Source organism: Harmonia axyridis, chromosome X, assembly GCF_914767665.1.
Source record: "Harmonia axyridis chromosome X, icHarAxyr1.1, whole genome shotgun sequence".
In the NCBI taxonomy this organism is placed as follows: domain Eukaryota; kingdom Metazoa; phylum Arthropoda; class Insecta; order Coleoptera; family Coccinellidae; genus Harmonia; species Harmonia axyridis.
The window spans coordinates 279,158-305,754 of record NC_059508.1 but is presented as its reverse complement, the minus strand read 5'-3'; the positions used below and the strand labels follow the sequence as shown (position 1 = coordinate 305,754).

Below are 26,597 nucleotides of genomic sequence, written 5' to 3'. Positions count from 1 at the left end.
AAGATAAATGAAGCAGCACGTGTAGTGGCCACGCCCCAAAGCGTACTATACGCTAGTTATGGAGGGGGTAGGTAAGTTTAATGTTGTGACGGCTCAGCGAATCAATACCTTCAGACTTGTACTTTCAAGAAACCCATCCGAAGAATTCTGAGAAAGCTTTTAATGACGTGCAGCAACCGTTGGAATTGGTGAACCTTCACCACCACAAGCCGAAACGTGCGCATTTCGGATCAATTCATATTTTACGATAGTGTGTAACCTTGCCATGTGCACCGATTTCCCTAAATCGCAGGTTAATAACTTGGACCACAACACAGTCATCAACAACAAACACATTGACCCTTAGGCATTTCTCTAGGAGATACCAAAAAAAAATTCCAACCAAGCATATCTAATCTAATAGTAAAAAATTGAGGGGATAAGCTGACAAAATACTAGGGGGTCTACTTGAAGAGGTGTTAAAACAGGGACCAACGATTTCTGCGATGTAGTGTTATGCTATCAACTCACATTTATCAATTCCTTGGGTGAAAGGTGTTTGTGGTTTCCATTTCATATCCTGTTCATTCACGATCAGAAAAAAAGTGTTGACTACACTATTACTCCAATGTTATTTTGGTGTCTTTAAAAAGTTAATACAACCCTATTTTCCAGCACTAATTCGTTTATGTAGCATGTGTTCAGAATACACAAACAAAATGCAGTTGCGTTCATTCAAGACGGTCGTGTTCTTAATCTCCAATCGTTGAGGAACAACACAAATGACGATATTCCAATAACAACATTCACATAGGCATTACGCACTGCTATACTACCACGCTTCTGTCTGAAAACATAACTACAAAATATTTGTTTGGATCGTAAGACCGCAATGTTGCCACGCGAGTATAATCACTATTTTTATTTCGTCACAATTATAAACTGCACCACTTCTCACTGAACTGTTTCGCGTTAGGATATTCGAGAAATAAATCCTATCCAATTCTGTTTGTCATTGAGCATCCATAGAATAGCCGGATTCTTGCTCTGAATGAAAAAACATAGGCAACAATGTAGAGTCCCCCTATTCTCCGCCTCTTCGTTGCCAAAGCTCTGCGCGCTTTGTAAAGTGCCGTCAGAATGAATAGGAATAGAGATTGTGCTGCGACCGTGATCAGACAAGGATAGAATATCGGCTATAAAAATGTTACTTCCTTTTCCAAACCTGCGTCATTGCAGAAGTTTGAACTTTCAACGCGAATTTTCCGTCAATGAAAACTTGGAAGCGTACCATTTCCTGATCTTCATAAAGCCCCTTAGTTTTTATGTCGGTAATTAAAACTACTTATATCAAATTTCGACTGAACATAATCTACAGCAATTGCCTTGTATGGTAGCAGCTCTATAAGAGTTTTTTAGGGATCTAAGTTCATTAGAATTATCAATTATGCTACTAATTATTCTTCATCATTCCTGATGAAAAATCACCTATTCAATAAAAAAAAATAACTACGCCTATGCATATTTAATTGGAGTTGCCTCTTCTAAGGCCATCTGTACGAGAAGTTACGAAACACGCCGAAGAATGTGTAAAGTGGAAGGAAATTCTACATTGAGCGAAATTCTTCAACTATTAAATAATAATTAAGCTCAAAAATCCTTCAATCTTTTCTTATAAATTAAGCAAAACTTCAGCATTCTATAACTTCATAATCTAGTAACAAGTAACCTTTGAAGTATACCAAGTTTCAAAAGGATTAGTACACATATCATTTTCCATGTCAATAAGATTTGAATTCAAATAATGAGCATTTTTCAAACATTTACTATACAAAAACGAAAATCAATATAAAAAATAGTTTTATTCTCGAACAGAAAGCAACTGAAGGTGAATAAACCGAATATCAGGTAGGCAAAAGTCTCTTTTCGTTTCGCTCTTCTTAGAGCTCATCAGTTGTCATCATGCAAATGTGCGATACTGAGGTGTTCTAAGAAGAGCGAAACCCTTCTATCGCTACCTACCTCCAATAGCAGCAGTATTTTTACGGTTATCTATTGATCTAGGGTTTTACCAGTTTGATATTTGGTTTGAATATCGAAAAAAGTTTACATAATGGTGCAGTACCCATTCAAATGGTGGATGCGATAACTATGACCAAAATATTATTCAACTAATAAAATACAAATTCAAAATTTTAATTTTTTTTTTCTTTTTGTAGCTCAAATCCTATATTGTTTGAACCCCTATCATTGCATAAGGATACAATACCTCCAAAGAGATCTAGAATTCTTTAAATAGTTCTTGCGGAACACTATAGATGTCAGCCGTTGTATTTGTTCCATCAATTTTTATTTACCCACACAAATGGTGGATGCGATATGAAGAACTCAACTTTAATCTGAAATAACCAAGGCGAAAACATTATGTAAGTATCAAACCCCTCAAATTCCAAAACAATAGTCTAACCCTCGTTTTTGTTAGCTCAAACTCTTTATTTTCAAAGGGTTTTCTGAACCACTACCATTGTATAAACATACTGTCCACCATATAGATCCCTAATAAGAAATCTTCGAAAAGTTTCTGCGATACAATATAGATGTCGGCTCTTGTATTTTGAGTAGATCAATAACTATTTTTTGTTTTATTAATCCTAATCGGTTACCAATAAATAATTTTGAAGGAATTTTCCTACCACCCAACACAATCTACTGATCTACTAATGGTGAAAAAATATTTGAATTTCATCTCTATTTTTAAGATGAATTTCTCCTCCAACTTATCAGCGGAATTTCTTCTAAAAATCAGCTTTTATGCAATATCAATGACTATAGATAATTTTGATTTAAAATACCTGTACATAATTGTCATTGAATTACTCCACAGTATTTTCTAAATTCTATTTGTAGTTTTCGAAGCAATAAAACTTATTATTATTATTTATTGATTATTCGCTTCATGAACAATGAGAGTACAAAATCGGGTATGAAATTCAAAATTTTCCCCTTTAAATACGTAAGCATTACTTCAACTTTGAACCCTATGTTCTTCAATGGTAAATTATTGCAGATTTTTCATGGTCAAGTTCGTGAATTCCAATTTTCGATCTTTATTCCACCTATCGGCTCGAACGATACCACCCTGTGTGAATTCCTCTGGAATCTATTACCAATGAATCTCATTACATGAAAATTCGAATTATACGTGCCATAATTAATAATTCAGTGAATACAAGGCACTCGTGTGCGGTCTTTGGTGGTCAATTTCGTATACTCTAATTTTAGTGTAGCTCTATTAAGTTAATGGTTTGTATTATGGTTGTGGTAGATGGTACCATAATAATCTTAATATTAAATCTAACATCGGATTTGTGGTACAAATAGTTCCGCTAAATTATACATAAATGGAAGTAATCTTTTCAACATTCCGAGACTTATGTATTCTACAAGGTACGCTAGAAAATTGATGGGGAATTTTGGGAACTGAGGAATGATAATGTTAACACACAGCTATTCTCTCTACTTATTGAACAAAAAGATGTTGCCTTCGAATAACAACTTAACAGGCCGATTGAGAAGTCACCGGTCTACACATTTTTTTGGCAAAATTCCATTTTATTATTCAATATAGTTGCCTTCGAGGGCGATACAGCGATCTTCCAACTTTTCGATACCATTTTTGTAGAACGATTTGTCTTTCGCTTCAAAATAGGCCTCAGTTTCGGCGATTACTTCTTTCTGCCAGCGAGCATTCTTTTGAGGTCTGTGAACAGGAAAAAGTCGCTGGGGGCCAGATCTGGCGAATACGGTGGAAGCAGAAGCAATTCGAAGCCAATTCATGCAATTATGATATACACGTTCAAATGATATCTTCACAATGTCTGCTATCTCGATAAACTTCTATCTCGGTCTTTCATAATTATTTTGTGAATTTTTTTGATATTTTCGTCGTATTCGGTGCTCAATTGACCACGTTTAAACTTAGCATACGAATCAATGATAGTTGATTCTCCTGGTGCAGACCTCGGAAACTTTTTATCAAGCCAAGATTTTGCTTCAACTGTATTTTTTTCCCTTCAAAAATCAATATTTTATCAGCATACGAAATTCTTTTTTTTCCATCTTTTTTCAAATAACATAAGTAGCTACACTCACAACGCAATATCTCACAAACTAATGGTCGAACTGCTGTCAAATTTTGACACTTATCGTTTGAAGATTGGTACTTACTAAAAATCATATGGATTTAATAGTAGCACCGCCATTTGTGCATCAGACCGAGGACTTTTCAATTGGCCTAATACTAGTTTATTTGACAGATTTTTCGAATCATTCAGTTATGTTTATTGAACATCATAAAAGTCCTCACTATAGCAATCCGTTTGTGTTTAAAAGTCAATGTTGTTTCAAATATTATAACCTTTCATTGACCTGTAGAGAATAAGACTCTCAAATAATTGCCATATTTTAATGTAAGGAATGACAAAATTCACAAATGCAAATGTCACACTCAATTACTTCAAATTGAGTTCGATCAATCAAGTTCTCTTCTCATCACTTGATAAAAAATATGAATAGTTCAAGATATACGTTTTCAAAATTTAATAAAACATTTTTTTTGTCAAATTTGAATTGTAGGTAATCTGTAAGGTGAAGATATCAACAAGTAAGTTAATATTTTTGTTTTGTAAATAAGATATTCTATCTAGATCGAGCCGATCTTTACCACTGAAAATATTCGTAGAAGTATGACTTGCATTTTTACCGTAGGATGATGAGACCGTAATATCGTAGAAGTTCAGAGATATCCCTCGTAGTTTATTATATTTTATCGCCTCGTCTCAGTTTATTAAAATGAAAGCAATTGGAGGTAATACGGATTAACCCTAATCGTTACAGTCCAGCTATCATCATCATCAATTTTACGGTATGTAATTTAATAAGAACAATTCCAGGCAACATTTTACTCCATTGTACAGATCCTTCCTTCGACAAAAATTGATGTGGGAAAAATAAAAGCCTGCTCTTTATTGATGACTTACCATCCATACTTACTCCGACAGTTTTATTATTTTCTTTTCTCTCTTGATTATAGGGAGGTTATTGTCGTTAGGTCTCTTTTTAATTCTTTATCCAACAAATAAAACGCTTTTATATTTAAATTTTCATTTAATCGAAATTATTGGCAGTTGAAAAATAAATAAGAATAAATAGTTTTGGTAGTTATGTTATGAATAACCTAAAATGTTACACAGGTATATAAGAATGACGAATTAATACAGCTATCGTGTAATAATTCATCTGCAGAAAAATTGAGGAGATTTCCAACATTTCGTTCAGTTCACACGAAAACATGCAGATAATGATATTTCGTTATTTAAACCAGAATTCACCACCTGAAGGAATATGATCAACCAATCATAATCAATATAGATAATATTCCTCTTGCTTCGAAGACGATATTCCCTTTAAAATCTGGTCATTAGTATATTGAAAAAAGCCCCATATGCCCTTATACCCAGACCCATGCATTCAATAAATAACAAATCACATAAAATTGGAAATAGTCGCGCAAGTAAGGTTCCGCACCATGAATATTCGAATCATATTGATAAGTCGAAATATCTCGTATTATTATTTTACAACAGAGAGACTGGTGACTTGATCCTCTGATTTCGTTGGCGCGGAACCCAAAATTCGATTCAACTTGGAAATGTCCTCAATTTTCACAAAAATTAAGAAAAAAACGTTAACATTGAGATAGCGATAGAATCAATCCCAGTTGGCGTTCAAAGCGAATTCGTAGGCCTTTTCGAAGGGGAAGGGAGGTGCATCCTTGAGGGATCTCGTTGTCCTGTAAGGAAATTGTCGTCTCGATCTGTTGTCATCTGTGCAGATCATGCCGTAGACTCGAATACCTGGCACGCTGGCGTAGGTGGGCTGATCATGGGACATTGGTCCTTCTGCAATGAAAATTAATGCATACTTGATACTGTTTTTAATTGTCACGACCGACGTTCATGGTAATTCCTTGTTAATTTTCATGCTTCGATGAATATTGAAAGAGCGCCCGACGTAGGCTCATCGTATCTAATTTTATACAGGCTGCTCGCCGTTGAAACGTTCAAAGAAAGATTCAAACCCTTAATATACTATGTATTTTTCGTTTTCAAGGAATTATTTTGAAATCAACTAATTAAAATGACGAAATTTCACATGAACCTTCAAAGAGCCGTTACTCTTAAACCTAATTTTGTCTGAACACGATTCTAAAGTCAAAACTTTGTGGCCTGATTTCATTCTCAAAATATTATTGCGAGCAATACATATAAATATCCTGTGTCCGTAAAGTATGGAACAAATTCTTTTTAAGCTAAACAAACCGTTTTAAGAAATAATCCTGAAACACGTCGATTTTTGATTTTAATTTACCGTATTTTAAAATAACAATCTAATATACAGGGTGAATTACTTTCGAGTAATGACGTCACCGTAATTTTTTTTAAATGAAACTCCCCATTTCGTCTTAATTTCCCGATTACTCTAGCTGAGCTGATTCCAAAAATGTATCACATGTTGATTCCAATTGGTACAGGGTGGACAAAAATACAAGTTTTGTTTGTGCTCATAAAGTAACGCGTAACATTCTTTATTAGTTAAATTAATAATATTATCAAAAATACTTATTGTCTAGCGGCAATTGGTTTGAATGTAACACCCTGTAGTTTGTTACATTTTTAGATCAATAAAAATGAGCTGTTTCCAAACATGTTTGGTACTTTTGATTGTCAAGCAGACAGAATATGAAAGAAATTATTTCTTATTTTTATACATTTTTATTAATCTAAAAATGTAACAAACTACAGGGTGTTACATTCAAACCAATTGCCGCTAGACAATAATTATTTTTGATAATATTGTTAATTTTACTAATATAGTTATTTATAATACAAGTGCAGAAGGCATTGATATTCTTCCGCGAGTTCAAAATTCAAAAACGAGCCACGAAGTGGCGAGTTTTGGAATGAACGAATGGTAGAATGAGCCTTCTGTACGAGTATTATACATTATTTTCTCTAATTCATTGCATTTTCATTGAAATTAATGAAATATTTCCATAAATATAAGTTAGTGATTTTTGCATTGAAAAATGTTGGTTGGCAGAACTGATTTCTTTAAGGCAATTTGATGAATTGACAGATAAAGCCGTAGCGCAAAGTTCGGAGTGTCAACATAGAATGATAAAATATAACTATGAAAACTGTGCGTTTCTGATATATTCTCGCACGATTTTGTTCTACAAGATGTGGAAGAATGAACGGAATAACCACAGAATTAGAGAAAAGAATGTTACGCGTTACTTTATGAGCACACACAAAACTATTGTATTTTGTCCACCCTGTACCAATTGGAATCAACATGTGATACATTTTTGGAATCAGCTCAGCTAGAGTAATCGGAAAATTGAGACAAAATGGGGGTGTTCCATTAAAAAAAAAAGACTGTGACGTCATCACTCGAAAGTAATTCACCCTGTATATTAGATTATTATTTTAAAATACGGTAAATTAAAATAAAATATCTACGTGTTTCATTTCTTAAAATGGTCTGTTTAGCTGAAAATAAATAAAGTGAAATGAGACATTTTGAGTCAAAACCATTTTCGAAATGAAAAAATAATTAGCCAATGTCGCTCCAACTATGAGCAACTGAAAATTCTCACGATGTTTGCTTATGAATCTGAGGAATTGGCATATAACTGATTACAGTATCGTTTCTGCAATATTCCCTGTAATATAATTATGTTGTGGCATATGTTAGAATTGAATAGCAATGCGGTAATGCGAATAACTCCAAGATATTCTTGAACCGTTTCTTGTACAGTAAACAACCTAATAAAGGAGCAATTTTCAAATGACACAATCTAGCTGGTGTAAAAGGTTTAATTACACTTCAACTAGAAATTCTTCGGTAATACTCACCTAATATTCTAGATTCTGGACATCTACAGATAACTAAATAATGCGATTTTCCGGTTCTTATATTCTGGAGGGCCAAGAGAGACCAATCCCTAGGTGCTCTGCAAATTCTCATGTCTGATATTGGCTCACATGTTTTCACTAAAGTAAGTGCCTGGAAGGAAAAAATTCTTCTCATTACAAGATGAAATAATATTTGCAGGCATGTCTATAGGCCTTTTTTCTCTTAAAATGATCATTTTCGTTGGTACTTTCAATTCAGGAACAGCCTTTATTTCAGGTTGAAACTTTTCATCAGCAAATATCTCTTTAACTATATTACCGGAACAACAAAAGACAATGTCATTTAGCTCGATCCACGAAAAAACTTGAGTGAACCGGAAGATGGTCTGCATTGTATTCAAGGATATAAAACAACATGTCTGCATTCTCACATATTCAAGAGTGAAATGTAATTATAATATGGTGGAACTGTTTTTTTTTTTTTTGCAAAAATAATCTAGAACTGCCCGTTACACGGATGCTGTTAATACTTTCATTTCACGCATAGTTTTTCCTATTTTTGAATGGGAGCAATCAATCGCTTATAATTTTGTTCATGCTAGGACTTGCATTCTCGATTGGGATGAAGAAATTTTATTAGAGAGCAGTGTAATGTATTCCTCGAATGCGTTTAACTCTCTTCGGATTCATGTATTGCATCTCTGTTAGGTACGTTTTCATCCTTGGTTGCATGTAATTAAGCTCTGTCTCAAAACCGCTTTTTTTGCTTCCTTACACGTTATTAATTGCCAGGTATTCAAGGGGCATTTACATATGCATTTCCGTTTGGTTCTTCCAAATTAAGCATTACAAATCAGGAAGATTAAACAATTATCAATAATTAATACAATTATACGCATCCTAACTTAACAACCCAACCATGGCAAAATCTATTGTATACATTTTGTTGGAGATATAAGACCATTGCATGTACAAGATTACAATTAGAGATTCTCTCAGCGGGAGTTAGTTATATTGTTGGATTTCAAGGTTAAAAATGATATACAGGTGCGTGTTTATACCTCTTACTTATTGGATAGTATACCTTGTTGTTAAAGAACTACATCAGCCATTAGTAATTTCCAATTACTTGCCGCCAACTATGCAAATTAGAAAGCTTCAACTATATTCAGCAATGATAAATTTTGGTAAATCGCAAATCCATTCAAAGCCACTCACTAAAGACTTCAACGCACATTCTCAACCTAATTAGTCCATAAATTCATCCAGATTTAGATCCCGATAAATCTCGAGATGTTAAAATTGTTCTGTTACTTGAAAATTCCCTCGATTCACATTATTTATTACCACGAGAACAAGATTACTACAAAGAAACTTGTTAATGGTGAGAAGCAATATTAATTTCATCACACGTCGGAGATTTGCATTCAAATAAGAATCTAAAAACAATAAAGCTTATTTGTTAGATATTCACTTTCAGCGTGAACATAAATTACCCTGGAGAAAATTCTTTCCTACATACAATCAAGATCATTTTCCCGAATCCCTATTGTTTTATTGATTAGGTTCTCAATATTTACGAGGAATCCAAGATGCTGATATAATCTCTTGAATCCCTTCTGCAATTTCTACTTCATATTTTGAAATGCTTGAAGTCAAAACCTCGCAAAAAAAAAGATAAGAAAAAACAAAGATTTCTGATTATAAACGAAATTTTTTTTTTATTTATTTCATTGATTTTTTTCCACTGAGATATTTTAAGTGATGATTCTGCAAGGACCAAAGCTATGTGTGAAACGAGAACAATAATATAAAGGTTCATATGGAACTGATGTGACCTGTAGATTCTTATGTTACCTTTCGTTCAATGTCCCAATAAACCAAGCCTAGTAAGGTAATTCTAGATGACCGATAACTATTCTTAGAACTAAAAATCAAGTGGTTTGCAGTAGAGGTCATAGAGGAGCCAAAAGTGCAGAATGTCGTGCCTAAATTATACGCAAAGATAAATAATAAGGCATTTGTGTTGAAGTCAGGTATTTGCCTGCGGTATATAATTACATGATGCGGTAAATATTTGTGTTGAAAATTCTCCTGAGCTAACTAAGTCATCAAAGATGCTGTTATGTTGAGTATCCATCATCTCAAAATGCAGAAAACGTTGATTTATCTAACATTCTCAAGAGTGCATATGGTACCCCATTTCCATAAGTGCATATCATATTTACGCTTCCAACCTACCCACTCAAATTTATCATTTATGGAATCTTGATAAAAACGAAAAAGGAAACATGTTTGTGATGAAATGATGCACGCAAAAAAAAATACGGGAAATCATATATTCAAATATTAACGAATAATTACTTAACTGTAAATGCAATTACTTCCAGATTTTTAAGTGAATTCTAGGTTGGCTTCAATGATTTCAACTTTCATTTTACCTAGATGGCACTTCATGCAGATGCGGTTATCAGATCAACGTGATGATTATAAACTCCGATTCCACCAGGAGAAAATCATGCTTTATTTTCATTGAAATATTGATTGTTTGTATCTTCGATAATATAACAACATTTTTACCTCAGCAAGAGTACATATACGCTAGTAAGTCCTCGCTATAATATCTTACCTTTGACTTCCTTTCTACCATAAGCTCAGTTGTATGAAGATCATCAGCATTTAAAGATGCTGAGCAAGGATCTCTGTACCTTGAGGGACAGGCACACAAAGGTTGAGTCCAGTTCAATCGAATATACACTGCGTTGCAAACCTGAATTGAAAGAAAAACACAATATTTCAATAGTGAATCATAAAGAAATCTAGAATTCATGAATCGTGATAATATCTTTCGATACAGTTTTTTTTGGTAGGAATGTTACAAATAACTATTATTGAGGCATGTAATAATTTGAAAAGATCGTTCAGATTGATGAAATTTAACAAGGCGTAATTATAAGATCGAAGATAAGTATTCTGTTAGAAAAACCTGAGCTAATATCAGTTTATCTAAGTATGAAACTTCCATACGATAACAGTTTGGCTTGTTCCTATTGGAAAACCTATTTCTTGTAAGTTCAATTAAAAAATAAAAATAAAAATTGGCGAACAACATACGGGAAAGCATCCTAGTAAATACATATAAGTAGTCGTATCTAGTCAAAGATATATGACGCTATTATCTTAGAAGCATGTTGCTTCAGAAACTCCATACATTATTAGACTCCATTAAAGAGGAATATGATGAAATTAATTTTAAGTCTTGGCGATGATAGAATAGACCTAGGATCATTTGCAATAGTTGATGGTATGCCATCTGAATACAGTTCCAAATCATTAAACGCTTGGGTAATAACCATTTTTCCACTGGATTAAACCGTGCTACGCCTTTTCAAATCTAATCAGTTCTGAAATGAGCGAATAAAAACGACTCTTTTTATAGCCACGATGCTCAAATTAAAGAAGACGAAGGCTAAAAAGGAATTTGAGGTTGAAAAATCAACATGAAAAGATGGTGGATTATTTGTACTCGAGTGTTTTTACCTTTAATAAGGTATTCATGCACCTCCGTTATCAATAACTGCTAGAAATGTACAAGGCCTACTTTTCATCAATTTCGCACCATTCTCTCCAGTTTAATGATCTTCGATTATTATTCGTGACATTCATTTTTGTCACCCGAATATTTTCAATTGGATTCGCATCCGGTACTCGTGATGACTAAATTGGAAGGATTCGCGATTCTCGGATTTTAGGATAATTCGAGACTAATAATTTAATTATACATCACATTGTATAAGGTAAAATGACATGCTGGGAAATAACCTCTTTGTCTGCAGGAGATCCCGGTCAGAAAATATTGCTTTGCGGTTCCTATTTTGGTTAAAACGCTGTGGCAACTCTGGAAGATAGCAGCATTCTCCGTTTCGTAATAAGATACCATCTGAAGAAAGATGAACATGTAGAGGCTGCTTATGCCGAAGAAAAGACAAATAGACAGATCACGTTTTGGTTAGTTCTAGGGGACAAGAATAGTTATTTGTTGGTTGGGCTTTCACGAAGAAAACAGTCGTGTGTACTGTTTCAAGTCGAACCAGGGTTTCAGACGTACAATAAGTCACGATATTCGATAGAAAAAGAACTGAAGGTATCGCAGATATCTATGTTTCAACACGTAGAATATTTAATTTAATCGATACCAGGGTTGATAGAAACACTGTTCACTGTTGGCAGTTCAGGTCACCGATTTTTCTCCTAGTAAATAAATATTCAAATGACGCATCGTTTCGAATGAAGCATCCATCGTTAAAATTGATTTTACTGGTGCATATGTTTATGGTTTCGCAACGTCAGCTTATGTTCAATTAAGTTGAATGTAGGAAACTATTCTGCAGCCCAGTTATGACCAATAATCACTGGATCTCTTGGCATTAATGATCGAACACTATCTATCCTGCCATGAATGCACTAGAACTCATTTCCTTGCCGGTGAAGAATACGTCGAATTTATTTTTATTGCACGGAAACCACTAACTATGTCTCGTTGGAAAAATTTAATTGAACTTCGTCTCAAGTCGAACGGAAAGAGCACATCTCTATTCTTCATTTTTGAAGCGCTTCATTACTTATCACTCAATAGGATCTTGTAAAAAGCGCACGCTTAACGCCTTCACAACCGCTTAGATAGACTTCCTGTCAGGCCTGCGCATAACGTATCATTAGAGGAGGATGTTACGGCCGTGTAGAATTCGAAGAAAATGGAACAGCGTCTTCATACTCTTCATTTATCAATGCTTGACAAGGATAAGTTTGCTTACCTGTTGTATCGCACATTCAGGCAGTAGATAGATGTGTTGGTTATGAGGATAGTAGTGGTATTTGGTTGGTTTCACTAAGGCTGCACTAGCTCCTGCTGGCAAGGGAAGCAGGTTCTGAAAAAAAAATTCGTGATGAGTTACAATCAGTAAAATTATTTTACATATCATTACATAATATGGCCCCATTCTGATCCTACGACGTATTTTCGAATCTTCATTTGTTATTTTATATTTCATGATAAACGAATTGTCAATTCATCAATTTTACACACGAGATAGTGTGAGCGGAATAAATATCCATTGTAGTTATAATACCTAGTTTCATTCCTTTGTTCTTACATTGAATTTTTGCTATTTTTGTTCGATGCTTAGGATCACACCACTTTTTGCATTAGAGATAAGAAATATTATAAATACTCAGATGCATTGTTTTTTAACCAGTTCTTAACTAGATAGAGTTCTTAATTATATAGCTTACCTTCCGTAATTTCTTATAAATAAAGTTTTTTCAAAAACAAGGTTTTCCATCTCAAAATTATAATTATATACACACCGGAAAAATCAAGTTGATAATTGTCATTCTTCAATAATGAATTTTACAATAAAGAAATTATTTGCGCTGTACTGAGACTATAATAATAAAATGGTGTAATTTCTCTCAAAATTGAGATATCTCAATTATTCAAAAAAAAAAGGTTCATAAAAGATGAGGCAAAAACTGGGTGTTCGTAAACATTCCCCTATGTCAACGATTTACTTCACAGAGTATTCTAAATAAAAGCTTACTCTTCATCATTTTTGTTCACCCCTGTATGTAACATTAAATAAAGTGGGTGATTGAGGACGGCCAAAATCGTTGAGATTTTGTCCGTTTCCCTAATTTTGCCGGTGCGTATACAGGGTGATTCACCGAGATGGCCTATTAGAATTTAATGAAAAAATAATCATAGTTTTGAGCTGAAAATTTGCATATTCGGGTTTGAGACAATGATCGTTCTCCCTAAAATATTTTCAGATCTCTAAAACTTCAGGTCATACCGGAAATAGACTACTACTTCCTTATTTCAAATGGCACACCCAGTATATTATTGCATCCTTTGATAGCTTTTTTTCACAACAATTTCGGCAATATTCCATACTCAACGTTTCATGAGATAATGAGATTCTTATGAAAAAAATGGTGGCGATGAGGACTCACATTTGAAATAAGGAAGTACTAGTATGTTTCCGGTATAACCGGAAGTTGAAGAGATCTGAAAATATTTTAGGAAGAAAGATCATGGTCTCAAACTCCAATATGCAAATTTTCAGCTCAAGATTATGATTAGTTTTCCATAAACGTCTAATAGGCCATCTCGGTGAATCACCCAGTATGTAAATAAGAGGATATATCATCTACTAACAGTAGAATTTATTGATTGAACTCATCACGTAATTGATTCTAATAATGATAAGGAAATGAAAAAAAAATTATATAAATATCATCTTGTTATTAGACCCTCACAAGTAAAGAGGAAGAAAATATTGATTTTTTAAAAATTTTCTTATTGTTGTTACTTTGTGTTATAGCATTATAAGTTTTCTACTACATAACGGGAGTAACCGGAAAAATCATTGTGTATCCACTATATTTGCTCCCAAACTGAGTCGAAAATATCCTTCAATTGCCAATTAAATTATTCAGAATTGTAAAATTATTTCAATCAACGAATCTCCTGTAGGTACATTATTCTTGGCGTATAGTATATAACGGCCAGTGAGTTGAACATAAGTGTACGTACTAATATAAATAACATTTCAATCGATAATAAATTTTTTATTGGATGACTTTCAAGTATCCCTGTGATGTTGCTATAAAAATTTATGGTATCGTATAGAGATAACAATTTGCAACTGAATTTTCATCCCGCGTTCTTGTATGAGAAATTAAGAGCGTGTTAGAGCCTAGAGCGCTGGCCGGTTCTATTCCCTCGATCTGTGAGATAATTATCAAGAAATCAGTTATGGTATGGTAATTAGTATTGTGGACTGCTTACACGTTATCGTAGATGTATTTGCAGTTTTCTACCTTCGGGGGGCAAAACATACAGAGTTGCAGTGGGTGAACAGCAGATTTAAATGAATGCACTCGTTCCAGAATCTAGATAATAGCGTTTTTATTCCTGCAAATAGTTGAAGAGCTACACATATCATAGATATGCGACATTTTTCACAGGACTTGAAAGCGGATACATAAAGTCACTTCACTCGATGTGCTGTGACCTGAATAAAATCAAAAATGAATTTGAGAACAGTGAAACAACCATGTTCATACGATACGTACACAAAGTTCATAACAGGCCAATTGAAAAGTCCCCGGTCCACATATATTTTTGGCAAAATTCGATTTTATCATTCAACATAGTTGCCTTCGAGGGCGATACAGCGATTATAGCGATCTTCCAACTTTTCTTACCATGTTTGTAGTACTATTTGTTTTTTGATTCAAAATAGTCCTGAGTTTCGGCCATTACTTCTTCATTGGCGCTATATTTCTTTCCAGCGAGCACTGTTTTGAGGTCTGAGAACAGGAAAAAGTCGCTGGGGGGCAGATCTGGCGAATACGGTGGATGCAGAAGCAACTCGAACCCCAATTCATGCAATTTTTCCATTGTTTTCATTGATTTGTGAAACGGTGCATAGTCTTGATGAAACAGCACCTTTCTTTCTTCAAATGTGGCCGTTTTTTAAGGATTTCATCCTTCAAACCAACCAATAACGCTATATAATAATCGCTGTTGATGGTCTGGCCCTTTTCGAAATAATCAATAAATATTATACCTTGCGCATCCCAGAATACTGATGTCATAACCTTGCTAGCTGACTGTTGTGTTTTTCTCGCTTTGGATTCGGTTCATCGTGTGCAATCCACTCAGTTGACTGTCGATTGGACTGTGGAGTGAAATGATGTAGCCATGTTTCATCCATTGTCACATATCGACGCAAAAATCATCCTCTTTTGGGTGTCCACTGCGTTCGCCGTTTTCGGTGCTCATTTCACCACGTTTAAACTTAGCATACCAATCAATGATGGTCGATTTTCCTGGTGTAGACCCCGGAAACTCATCATTAAGCCAAGATTTTACTTCAACTGTGCTTATCAGCAGACGAAATTCTTTTTGTTCCATCTTGTGTATGTAGAAGGCAGTATTTGAGACGGTTATAAGCAATTTAAAATCAATCAAAACGTTGAACACTTCCTTGTCTAAGTGCGTCAATTGAAACGAATCTAAGAAAAAAATTTGGTGCCTGGCGCATTCGCCATTTAGAATCAATTTTTGACAGCGCCTGGAAAGAGGTCATTGCAACAAAACATTGCAAAACATCTTGATCGGTATTAAAAATAAGCATCGTCAGCTTCTTGTTCCGAATGTAAACAAGCTAAGACAGTTATAATTTATAGATGACCTTAATTAAATCGCAGCATAATTATCAACTTATCGATTATACGCATAAAAGATCCGTTTCAGCTTCCACTAGTCGGTCCATTCCTAGCGGAAAATCAATGTTGAAAAGTCAAGACACGAATTTTTTCGAATTTGTTCGTTGCTTGAAAGTAGAAATGTGGCTTCTGGGATCTAAGGTCAACCTATCAGTTGATCTGTAAAGCGAGCGCAGAATGGATTTCCTAGATTTCTTCAAGATGGAGTGGTTTGCTTGGCGGTTTATGAATATATATTAGATTCTTGCTCGGTTTCATTGTATTCTAATATTTTCTTATCCCTATTTATATTGTGGATCATACTTTTTCGAGGAGCAGTTCATTATTCTTCCCAGGTACGCTTGTTTACATTACACTCACGTTCACATTCCAGAGCAATTTTTACAAAATAAGCAAACATGTTAATAAATATTCTCAGTGAGAACGATGAGATTTGATAGCAGAAATAGGAGAGGAAATTGAATCGTACAAAGCCACTTGAGTATGCAAATCTTCAAAATTTAATGAAAAATACATAATTATTTCATTAACACCGGAAAAATGAGTAGGTATTGTATTCTTACCAAACATCAAACAAAAAATATACCCCAAGAGTATAAGATTGGAAGAGCAGATTTCAGTTTTTAAAGAACAACAAAACTCCTGAGAATGATATTGGATGAACATTCTGCATGAAAGAAGCACATAAAAATTACAGCTATCCAAATTTCTGAAGAAAGAACTATCTATTTTGCCAACTTCAAATTATTCTAAGAGATGAAATTAAAGAAAAGATAGAAAATAAACGCACGAGGGAAGTTTACTTTTCACGAAAGCAACCATAAAAAAAGAGGTGTGAGGAAGAAATTTCGGTTGAGTGTAAAATGTAAAGATCTGAATATGATTGGCATTCTGAAGTAGCGCTATTTTTGGGGCACGTCTCGAAAGTTGAATTATTGTGACAAATTCCAATTTGAGTGTGGTTTCGCAGTTGGTTTTGTGGGACAATTCTTCTAAGTCTTGTGTGAACTACCGACATCGTTGTTTCGGCAATAAGCTGGCTGCATTCCTCCATTCTTTACGGTTTACTTTCTCAACTATTTGATTCGTTTCTTACACGTTTTTGTGCAGGACGTGTCCAATTCAAGTAGGTAACAACCGGAAAACATAATAATAAGCAATTTGCGAGGTTTTTGTCATTTTTTTTATTCGCTCGCTTGTGATACGCTTTGATTCAGGATTTATTGGTTGCAAGTTGTTCGGAGCGGACACCGTTAGATGGTGGCTTTAATAAAGCTGGATAATTGAAAGAATTCACACGTTGATGAATGTTACAATTCTGTCAAGAGGAAAGTGGTGCCGAAAAACCAACAACGGAATTGGTTTGGCTACTGGTTTTTAGTTCGCTGAAGGCAGTTTAATTGGGTGTTTGTATTCAGTTCTCAGCTATCACGATTTTGCCACAATAAGGATCAGGAAATAGACCTATTGTAGGGATATTGAAACCTGGAACTTTCTCTGAAGTATCAACCAATAGACTTTTCTTGAAGTCATTACAAGAATTTCCTTGTTACTTTCATTAGATTGATGGAAAGTATTAATCCATTAAGGTTTGCGTGACTTTAATCTAGCAGTTCTAGTATCTGGGAGGTAAGATACAATTGGAAATAGGATATTTTCGTAATTTCGGATAGAAATGAAATTTATCCCAAGATTTCTTGATTGCAACCCCTTGAATATGGGACGAAAGCATACTGCAGTGTTAATTGAAAAGCACGTATCTACGAGAAAGCATTTTTGAGATATTTGACTTGAAAGACTTTCATTTGTATCATTCACAAATGCAATTGAATTAACATACATTGTTATGCATTCCTTTTTCATGTTAATTCGATTGAATCTATTGATGGCACAAATGAAAGTTAAATACCTCAAAAGTGCTTTTTTGCAGGTAGGCCTGTTTCAATTATCAAAAAAACATTTTTGAGATATTTGACTTTGAAGATTCTCAAGATGCTTGGTAGTATAATTATGATTCAAGACGGAATTATTGAAAGTTACTTCCAATTTTCTTGGATCGTGGATAAATATGACCAGATCGCCCGAAAAAAAAACAATTGTTTCGTCTTGTAGAGCCCAATTCGGTGGGAAGTTTGTGGGAACCCGCTGAAATTCCAGATCTATCGTGATATGTAACGTACGTGCTGTTTGCACCGCCTGTCATTATACGATTATCTGATACACGATATACGCTATTTTTATAAAGACATTCATTTACCGAGAACGCGTTGCTTTGATAAGAATGGATTACCGTATACCTGAGGCCTCGTAAATCACAATTATCTCATACGTTTCGGATATTCCCTCAGCTACGCAAGTGGAATAACTGGACCAATTATAAAATACAAGAATATCTCAATCGAGAGTAACAGACTGAAGGAGTACGAAATTAATCACATATTTAAACGCCGTACTTAAATATCATCTTGTCATGACTTATCGTCTGGTATGATCTACATAATTTGTTTCATCATAAATATCAGAATAAAATGCCGCGCTTTTTTTGCTTTTTTTTTTCGTAGTTCTAGGAGAGCAATAAATTGTATTGGTTGATTGAGGGCGCTCACTCAAAGATTTATTAACATAATTTGAGGTTTGTTTTCATTATGAATAAAATTACAAAACCGTCATCAAACGATATATCCCAAACAAAAAAAGGTTATCTTGATATAACGATTTCTCTATAGAAATTCAATTTTTACTAGTTTTTCCCAAATTTTTAGTTCAAATTTTCTCAAACTGTGAGGTCCACGAAGAATCGGTGAGCGCGGTTAGAATTGGCGATCCCTTTTTAGACGAATTTCGAAATTTTTATTTCGAACTATTATGCTCGAATTTTCCATGCCCGGACTTTGTAAAAAATTTTCTTCACGAAAAATTAAAAGTTCCTACATGGGGATCCAATAGAATTCTATAAATGGATTCGTAAATGACTTAAATGCTCGCAGGACATACAGGTGATTAGTACCTTATTTTTCCAGTGATACCAACCGCAGATGCTGCATGCAAATCATACGTTGGGAATTTCAAAGTTCCTTCCGCCGGAAACTGCGAGCAAGTCCGGCATTTTCCGTATTTTAACGGTTCTCACATAATAAGAAACAAACGGCTCACTGTCAGTGACCAACAACATCCAGATTGATTAAAAAGTTGTAAATTATGTACATCGTTCACAATGATACACAGGAATCTTCAGTACAGTTGCTGTAATTGAAGTGTAGCGTCAAGAACGGATGATTTGCGGAAAAAGTACCGAAAGCGAAAGCGAATTACGCTTTTTTTTTCCGTAACATCATTACATTTTGAAGGTGCTTTACTATTTTCATATAACTGTTTTAGCTGTTACTATAAATTTGGTTTCATTCGATTCATTCATTCCTAGAGATGCATTCAAGTTTGATTTCACTCACAAATTTGACTTGACTTGAGAATCAAACTTTTTATGTAAAGAAAGGTTGACTTGACTTGATTTCTGTATCTTCAGGTTTGGCTTGAAATCAAACTTCTTCAAATAGTTTAAACAGTTGGACGTCAGCTCTTTTATTCTTGAAGTTAAAAAAATGCAGCTTCTTTTATTTAACTTATAATTTTTATTAGCATGGGGCTCACAGCATTCACTTTATTTGTAAGAAGTTCTGAAGTAAGTAAGAACTTTACTTTTCACGAAGAATTTGAGGTGGCAAGTTGGAGTTGATTACAAAAAAAGTTCAAAATAATATATTTTCTTTTGGTTTTAAATTAATGTAGGTATTTGTTGTACCTACGTACTATATTCAACATAAATATTTTACCCATTCAAGGCATATCTACCAAATTAATTATTTTTCAAACTAGTTTAAATTTGCAAACCTGTAACCATTTTCCAGTTTGATTTGACTTGAATTATTTTTCAGAAAGATTGACTTGAGTCTGACTTAATTGCAAGTCAAACTCAAGTCAATCCCAAACATTCAAGTCGAACTTGTGCAACTCTATTCATTCCATGCAATTGGAAAAGTCTATGGAAAACAGGTTGTTTCATAAGAAAAACCATATGTTAGGTCAATTACACTTTTTTGGTACAACCTATGTATTTCCAAACAATTTGAAAATATTGCTCTAATGGAGCCTATTGTGTCGAAAAATGTGTAGAAAATACTGAATGTGCGCTTTTTATTTTTTATAATTGTAGTATTGTTTCGTCTTCGGCTCATCTTTATTAGTTGTTTACTCGCCTTGAAAAGATTTAAAATGATTTTAAGGGTTTTCAAATGATTTCTAGGCGTCATGGTTGATGGCAACAATGTTGTAACTAGATTGTGGACAATGGAGAATATCATCGTATCTCGAAAATGATCCTGCAACGGTCGGTGCCAAATGGTGTAACAGAAAAAAGGCCTTGTGGTCGAAGAACCTGTATGATTCTTCTTCATGGTGTGTTGGATGCAGCCAGCAACGGGCCCAAGCAATTTTCAACTGCGTTACTATACCTGATTGATCAACTATTTCACAGAGTAAGTCTAGCGAATCTTGTTAGGGTCGCTTGTAATCTTCGATCTTCCTTTTTCATTTTTGCTTGAACGCCTTTGGAGAGCAGATTGTGGTTGCAATTCCCCGACTGTACCACCTTTAACGTTGGACCCATTGTCCACTTGATTAGGCACCGCTTTCAGATAGAACTCGATGACACTGCGCGTCCCGTTGCTTTTAATACATCTAAATACGTTTCTGACTAGTGGAAATTGATCCCGTTGCATCGTTGCCTGTCCCTTTTTCCCATGAACGTTAAGATCCCATACCATTTGCACAAGCGAAAACGAACAGAATGCTAGAATAATACGGAATACGCATTGTTCTGATATTTTTCTTCTTGTTTCCGCATTGAAAATTGCTTCCTACTTGGAAAACGCACTTTGCCGTCTAGACGAGAAATCAGTAAAGGATTTTGGCGCATTTGCGCCCTAGCTAGTTAGTGGTACTCTCAGTCTCAATGTCATTTATTAAGTTTTTCGGATGAATTTTCTTGTGGGAACAAAATAATATAAAGTGCTCAACTATTGATGCAACGCTTTATTACGGTAAAGCGCTGCAGCGATATTTTGTTTTGTAATACAGGGGCTGTACCAAAAAAGTATAATTGACCGAACATATGTTTTTATATGGAGCATCTTATTTTTTGAAGAATTTTCATTTTGCATGAAAGAAATGAAACCAATTTTATTTATTTAGTATTTCCTCCGTTTTTCTAATATAATTTAAGTACATGAAACTTAAACCAACCTTAATTCATTTATTCCTTGCAATCTGAAAATTCCTTAAAAAATAGGGTGCTTTTTGGGTACACCCTGTGTATTATCGAATAATTTGAGGATCTAGCTTTAAATGGAACCTAATGATACTGTGTCGAAAACAAATTTGAAAATGTCAGCGCTTTACTGTAATAGAGCATCTATGGTGGAACACCATTAAATTAAAACAAGTTTTATACTCTCCATGTTTTTATTTTTCAACACAGAATGGCACAGAATGTTTATATGAATCAAGGTACAAAAAAATTGATGAGAAAAACCAAAAGAGAGGCTAATTAATTTGGTAAAAAAGGAGAAAACATTTTTGACCGTTATTCAAATGTCTAGGATTTCAGGTATTATATAAACGCATAGAATATTTTCAAATAACGCAGTTCTGTTTATTCATTCATAATTTCGAAACAATTTCTGTTCACTAGCACATGAATTTCTAAGAATTCTAAATAGTTGTGTCTTCTGCCTTTTGATTCCATAATTAACACCATGAAAATTATACCTACATGTGGAATCAAATAGCTGGAGACTAAACTATTTAGGACCCATCGGAATGTATAAGCTGGTCTCGAAATCATAAATGAACAAACATGGTCATGTTATTCCTTCAACACGTTCAAATAATATCTTGAATCCTGGACATTTGCATAACAATTGAATATGTTTTGTTCTCCTTAACAAAATTTTTGGCACCTTTTTTTTTGTTATCCCTATCCATATAAATACTCTGTACCATTTTTGAAACCTTCATGTCTGCAGATGAATTTGAAATAGATTCAAAACTGAGCGGTATACACAACGTAATATTGGTAATACCCAATTTTATTGGTAGTAAAAACATAGATAGTAAAAGGCTTGTTTTAGTCATAAAAAATTATTATTTGGCTTTCAAATTTGTTCATTTTGAGAGAAACCAATCTTTTCATTGAAATTTGAATATTTTTTCAATGAACTCGACTCCTCACAAAAACTCCTTCTTTTTGCATCTTGGCATTCTTTCAAAAAAAAAAGAAAATATTCGAATGAATAAGTCCGTTTTCGAAAAATATTCAGTGATTCTGAAAAACTTGTTTAGTTTTCCCATGGGGAAGTTTCATAGCTTAATTTTTGAAAAACTGATTTAATCTATTAACACACATAGTTTAAGTGGAATCTGACTGACAGACAATGAAATTTATATCCAAAAATTTTTAAATCTACGAATAATTTCGCACGAACAATTATTTCACCATTTTGCAACTAATTCGTGAATTTCAGGACGATCGGATGGGTATTTTTTCATTTGGATTGATATTCCTGAACCTATCCTGAAAGGTTCAATTCTCTAGCATATTCTGTTCTAGACCTTCAGTGAGATAAACCCAAGATAATTCTAGAGTAAAAAAATTAGAAGTATTTGGCTAATTTAATAATGATGCTTGATGAATTCATATCACTTCTCTAGCTATAGGAAGATAAATAAATATTTAGCAGGACAATAGTTGCTTATCCACGCTTCCTTATAATAAATCTTCGAATTCGCCATGTGTAATAAACAGCAGGAATACAATCAGTGACAGGAATGGATACCGTTCTTCCTTGTATTGTCCCCAACAAAAGACAAAATTAGAATACCTAATTGATTATTGAGAAGCACGAACAAAGATATTCACCGAGAGGCAGTGACAAGTTCAAATATGCCGTTTTTTCTCATCTTGATCGCTAGTCTAGAATTTATTCCACGGTAATTATTATGTGGGTTGATTGAAAGTTCATTTGTATGTGAAAACGTCCTGTTTAACAGATGTTCCAATCACGATGTCCCGTTGTATTTGCATCAAAACTATACGAAATCATTCACTACGAATAACACTTTATTGAGAAAATTCAATATGCGGGAAGTAGATGCAATTTATATCCCATACAAATTGCGTAATTAGACCTCACTCACCTGAAGATTGTCGAATCAACATTCCGAACTTTTATTTCATACATTTTTAATTCAGTATAAAAAGTTGAAATTGATTATTTCGAAAACCTGCTCGTTTTCCTCTATACTATTGAGATTTAGGGTATTTGAGGATCCGTTCAACAATTAATCTCAATTAAGATTTATTGGATTGATAAGAAAACAAGCTTAAGAATGTTTTTCAATTTTCAAAATGAATAAAAATTTCTTGCAAGGAATCTTATAGATAACACATTTCACGAGAAAATGGTACATCTTTAAAATATTTCGATTGTTATTTCACTTTGATCCTATCGGTGTATCGGAAAATGTTTTAAAGGAATCTCTTTCAAGCATGATTTTTTGGAATGGTCATATATATAATATAACAAACAACATAACGCGTTTTCAGTACCTTGAAAACGTGAAGAAAAGATTGTGGTGGGAACTGGAGACAATACACGAAAAAATTTTAAAAAACCAATTATTTGGAATGGGATAAAATGAATTCCAATAAATAATATAAATTTTTTGATATACTTTCTCAGCATAAACCTCTTAAATCCTTGGAAGCAACAGAATTCCAACCCTTCATAAAAGTTTATGGTTTTTTTTAATGGAATTCCATAGCGCCATATTCAACATAATATACGGTTCAATAAAACTTTTCAGGTGAAAAGGATTTACTCAAAGTCGTTTTTGAATCTGAAAATGAGTAGTTTATTACAGATAGGTATTCAACGGCGGTGAATTCAAATGCATTCAATTCCTAATGAACTCTATTAGTACCGCAATAAATTAAATTATGTTTGTAACAAATTTCAATTAGGTACTTCGTTTATAACTCAATTCAATTACAAGATTCTACTCTAACTTCTAATTTCAACTCAAATATTTCGTTAGAAATTACAGGAAAAAAAAAATGTTTCGGTTATTTCAAAAGTATGAAGGAAAAGCGAAACATAGATAAAATGCAAGCATATCAATTAATATTCTGGCAAGAGCAAAAAGCTCTGAAGCAGATAAATTGTTAAAAACCCAGAACAGGAAGCTTAATGCAGTATTTTCAGTAATGAAATATTATGCATCACATAACCTATGAACAATATTTAGCATAATTACTCAGGGTCTACGTACATTTAATATCATATAATTAAAATAACATAAATTTATGCACCCTTGATAGAGAACCTTGACGATAAGTTAAAACCTAGCAATATCCTTAAAACTAAAAAAAAAATACAACATTCTGAAATATAACGAAGTTTCAGGGGCTCAGTAAATTTTCTTCCCTCTTCTGAAACATAATAAACAAGAAATTCCAGGGTTAAAAGATCGCAGGTCATCATCTCATACACAAATCGTGATCAAATTAAGAAGACAGCGGCGTAGATAACATGAGGAAAATTGGATATTTACCTGACTGATGTTAGATGCGATCTTCACGTGGAGTTTCTCCCTGGATTTCTCCTTGATGGAGTAAAAATCGTGAGGTTTTGGATTTTCCCTCGGTTCCAAAGTTGTCTCAGTCGTATCGGTGGATTCTGAATACGACGCCTCCGACGTCGAGTGAGTTGTGTCGGGAAAAGTGACAGAGGTTAGAGGAAAAGTGTGCATTTTCGAGGAAGCTTGAGGGGTGGATGTGGAAGTTAGAACAGAAGTCGTGGCTTGCATGATGGACTTGGTCAAAGTAGAAAATTTCAAATTTTTCTTCTCGTATTTCGCGCTCGTTTTTGGGAGGTACGTCGAGGTTAGGTTAAGGGTTGTTGTGACGGTGTCAGGGGTGGTCGTTTCGGTAGCGACGTTCTTGCCCTTACGCAGCCAGCGATTCGTTTCGGGGTTGGAAACCTTCCAAGGGTTATTGTCCACTTGCACAGCACCGCACACTGCGAAGAAGGCGAAAATGAAATAATTGACGGCGCGCATTTTCGCAATGTTACTCTTAGAACTACCCCGGTACCGCTGATGGCGACTGCTAGACGAACTCTGGAGCTCTGCACTCTCTGTTCTGCCGCTGCCTCTTGCGGTTCGTATTCTTTATGCTTCTTCGGTCTTTGTTTGGGAAGAGAGGTCGATGGATTCAAACGGCTAACCTACTTCCCTACCCGATTTTCATTGTCTGAGCCACTCTGACAATCTGATTTTCCTTATCTCATTCTTCAAATCGTCATTTCAATTTTTCTCATAAAAAAAACACGTGGCTCAGAAACAAACGACGGTCCGATCGGCAAAAAATTCGAGCCGGTGCACGCTTGATCGCTCTTGTTGTCGCATTCGATTATAACGATTGGTTTTCAAACCTTAAAAGGGTGTCCCCAACCTTTTTCACTAGGAGCAGATTCATTTTGATCATGTGCGGAAATCGTTCAATTGATTCTTTAAATTTTCGGAAGGAACATTCGTTTGGCAGCTTTAAATAATCTCACTGATTTTTTCATAAACAAATAAAAAAAAAGATTCAGAATGATTCTGCACTGAAGAATCTGGTGAAAAAGGTGGTGTACACCCTTAACGGCCAGTTTATTATTAAAGTTGCATTATTTTGAAAAATGCGAAAAACATTGACGTAAAGTCAGGAGCTTTCGTGGGCTTTTTCAAATTCTTCATTTCATTTTTTCGAAAAACACCGTATGAATTGTCAAACAATCTCTTTTTTTGTTATCATTAATTGCATATGCATTCATAGAAAGTGACGTTTCATATTGCATTCAAATTTTTTTTTTAATTGTACGTTTTCTTGCCAAGAACTCGATACCCCCCAAAAATTCCTCCTTTTTTGAATTTTCTCCAATCTTGGTATTTTTGGACCCTCTTCGAATATAAACTAAAAAATTCGAAACAATTGAATCATTAGGTACTCTGAAAGATATTCTGTATTTTTTATATGGTTGTCATATCAAGAAAACTTGATTATTTTTGCCCATGTGAAAAATATACAGTGTATTCCAAATTTGAGGCTCATTGAAAGCATCTCGAGAACTATGAGACTTAGTGGAAAAATCTTAAGAACCTTAGATTTCTTTTTTCCTAATTATAAGATATCAGAAAGCAGATCATAGATATCTTGAAACGTTCTCGAAATATACCAAAATATTT

At 34.2% G+C, this 26,597-nt stretch overlaps 2 protein-coding genes across 4 annotated transcripts in view; both read right to left on the bottom strand.

Moving 5' to 3' along the window:
- Positions 1-1,091, bottom strand: part of LOC123686434 (insulin-like receptor) — a 35,016-nt gene extending 33,925 nt beyond the window's left edge. For all 3 annotated transcript variants that reach the window (XM_045626555.1, XM_045626558.1, XM_045626562.1), the window contains exon 1: positions 511-1,091. The gene's annotated coding sequence lies outside the window, so the exon portion shown is untranslated. The remainder of the gene's footprint in view (positions 1-510) is intronic.
- A 4,034-nt stretch (positions 1,092-5,125) lies between these two features.
- LOC123686247 lies at positions 5,126-25,522 on the bottom strand. Its single transcript, XM_045626265.1, has 5 exons — positions 24,921-25,522; positions 12,773-12,886; positions 10,588-10,728; positions 7,959-8,109; positions 5,126-5,939 (listed from the first exon to the last, which is right to left on the bottom strand). Exons 1-5 carry the CDS (start codon positions 25,425-25,427, stop codon positions 5,749-5,751), a joined length of 1,104 nt encoding a protein of 367 aa, XP_045482221.1. The 5' UTR covers positions 25,428-25,522; the 3' UTR covers positions 5,126-5,748.
- Between the last annotated feature and the right edge of the window lie 1,075 nt (positions 25,523-26,597).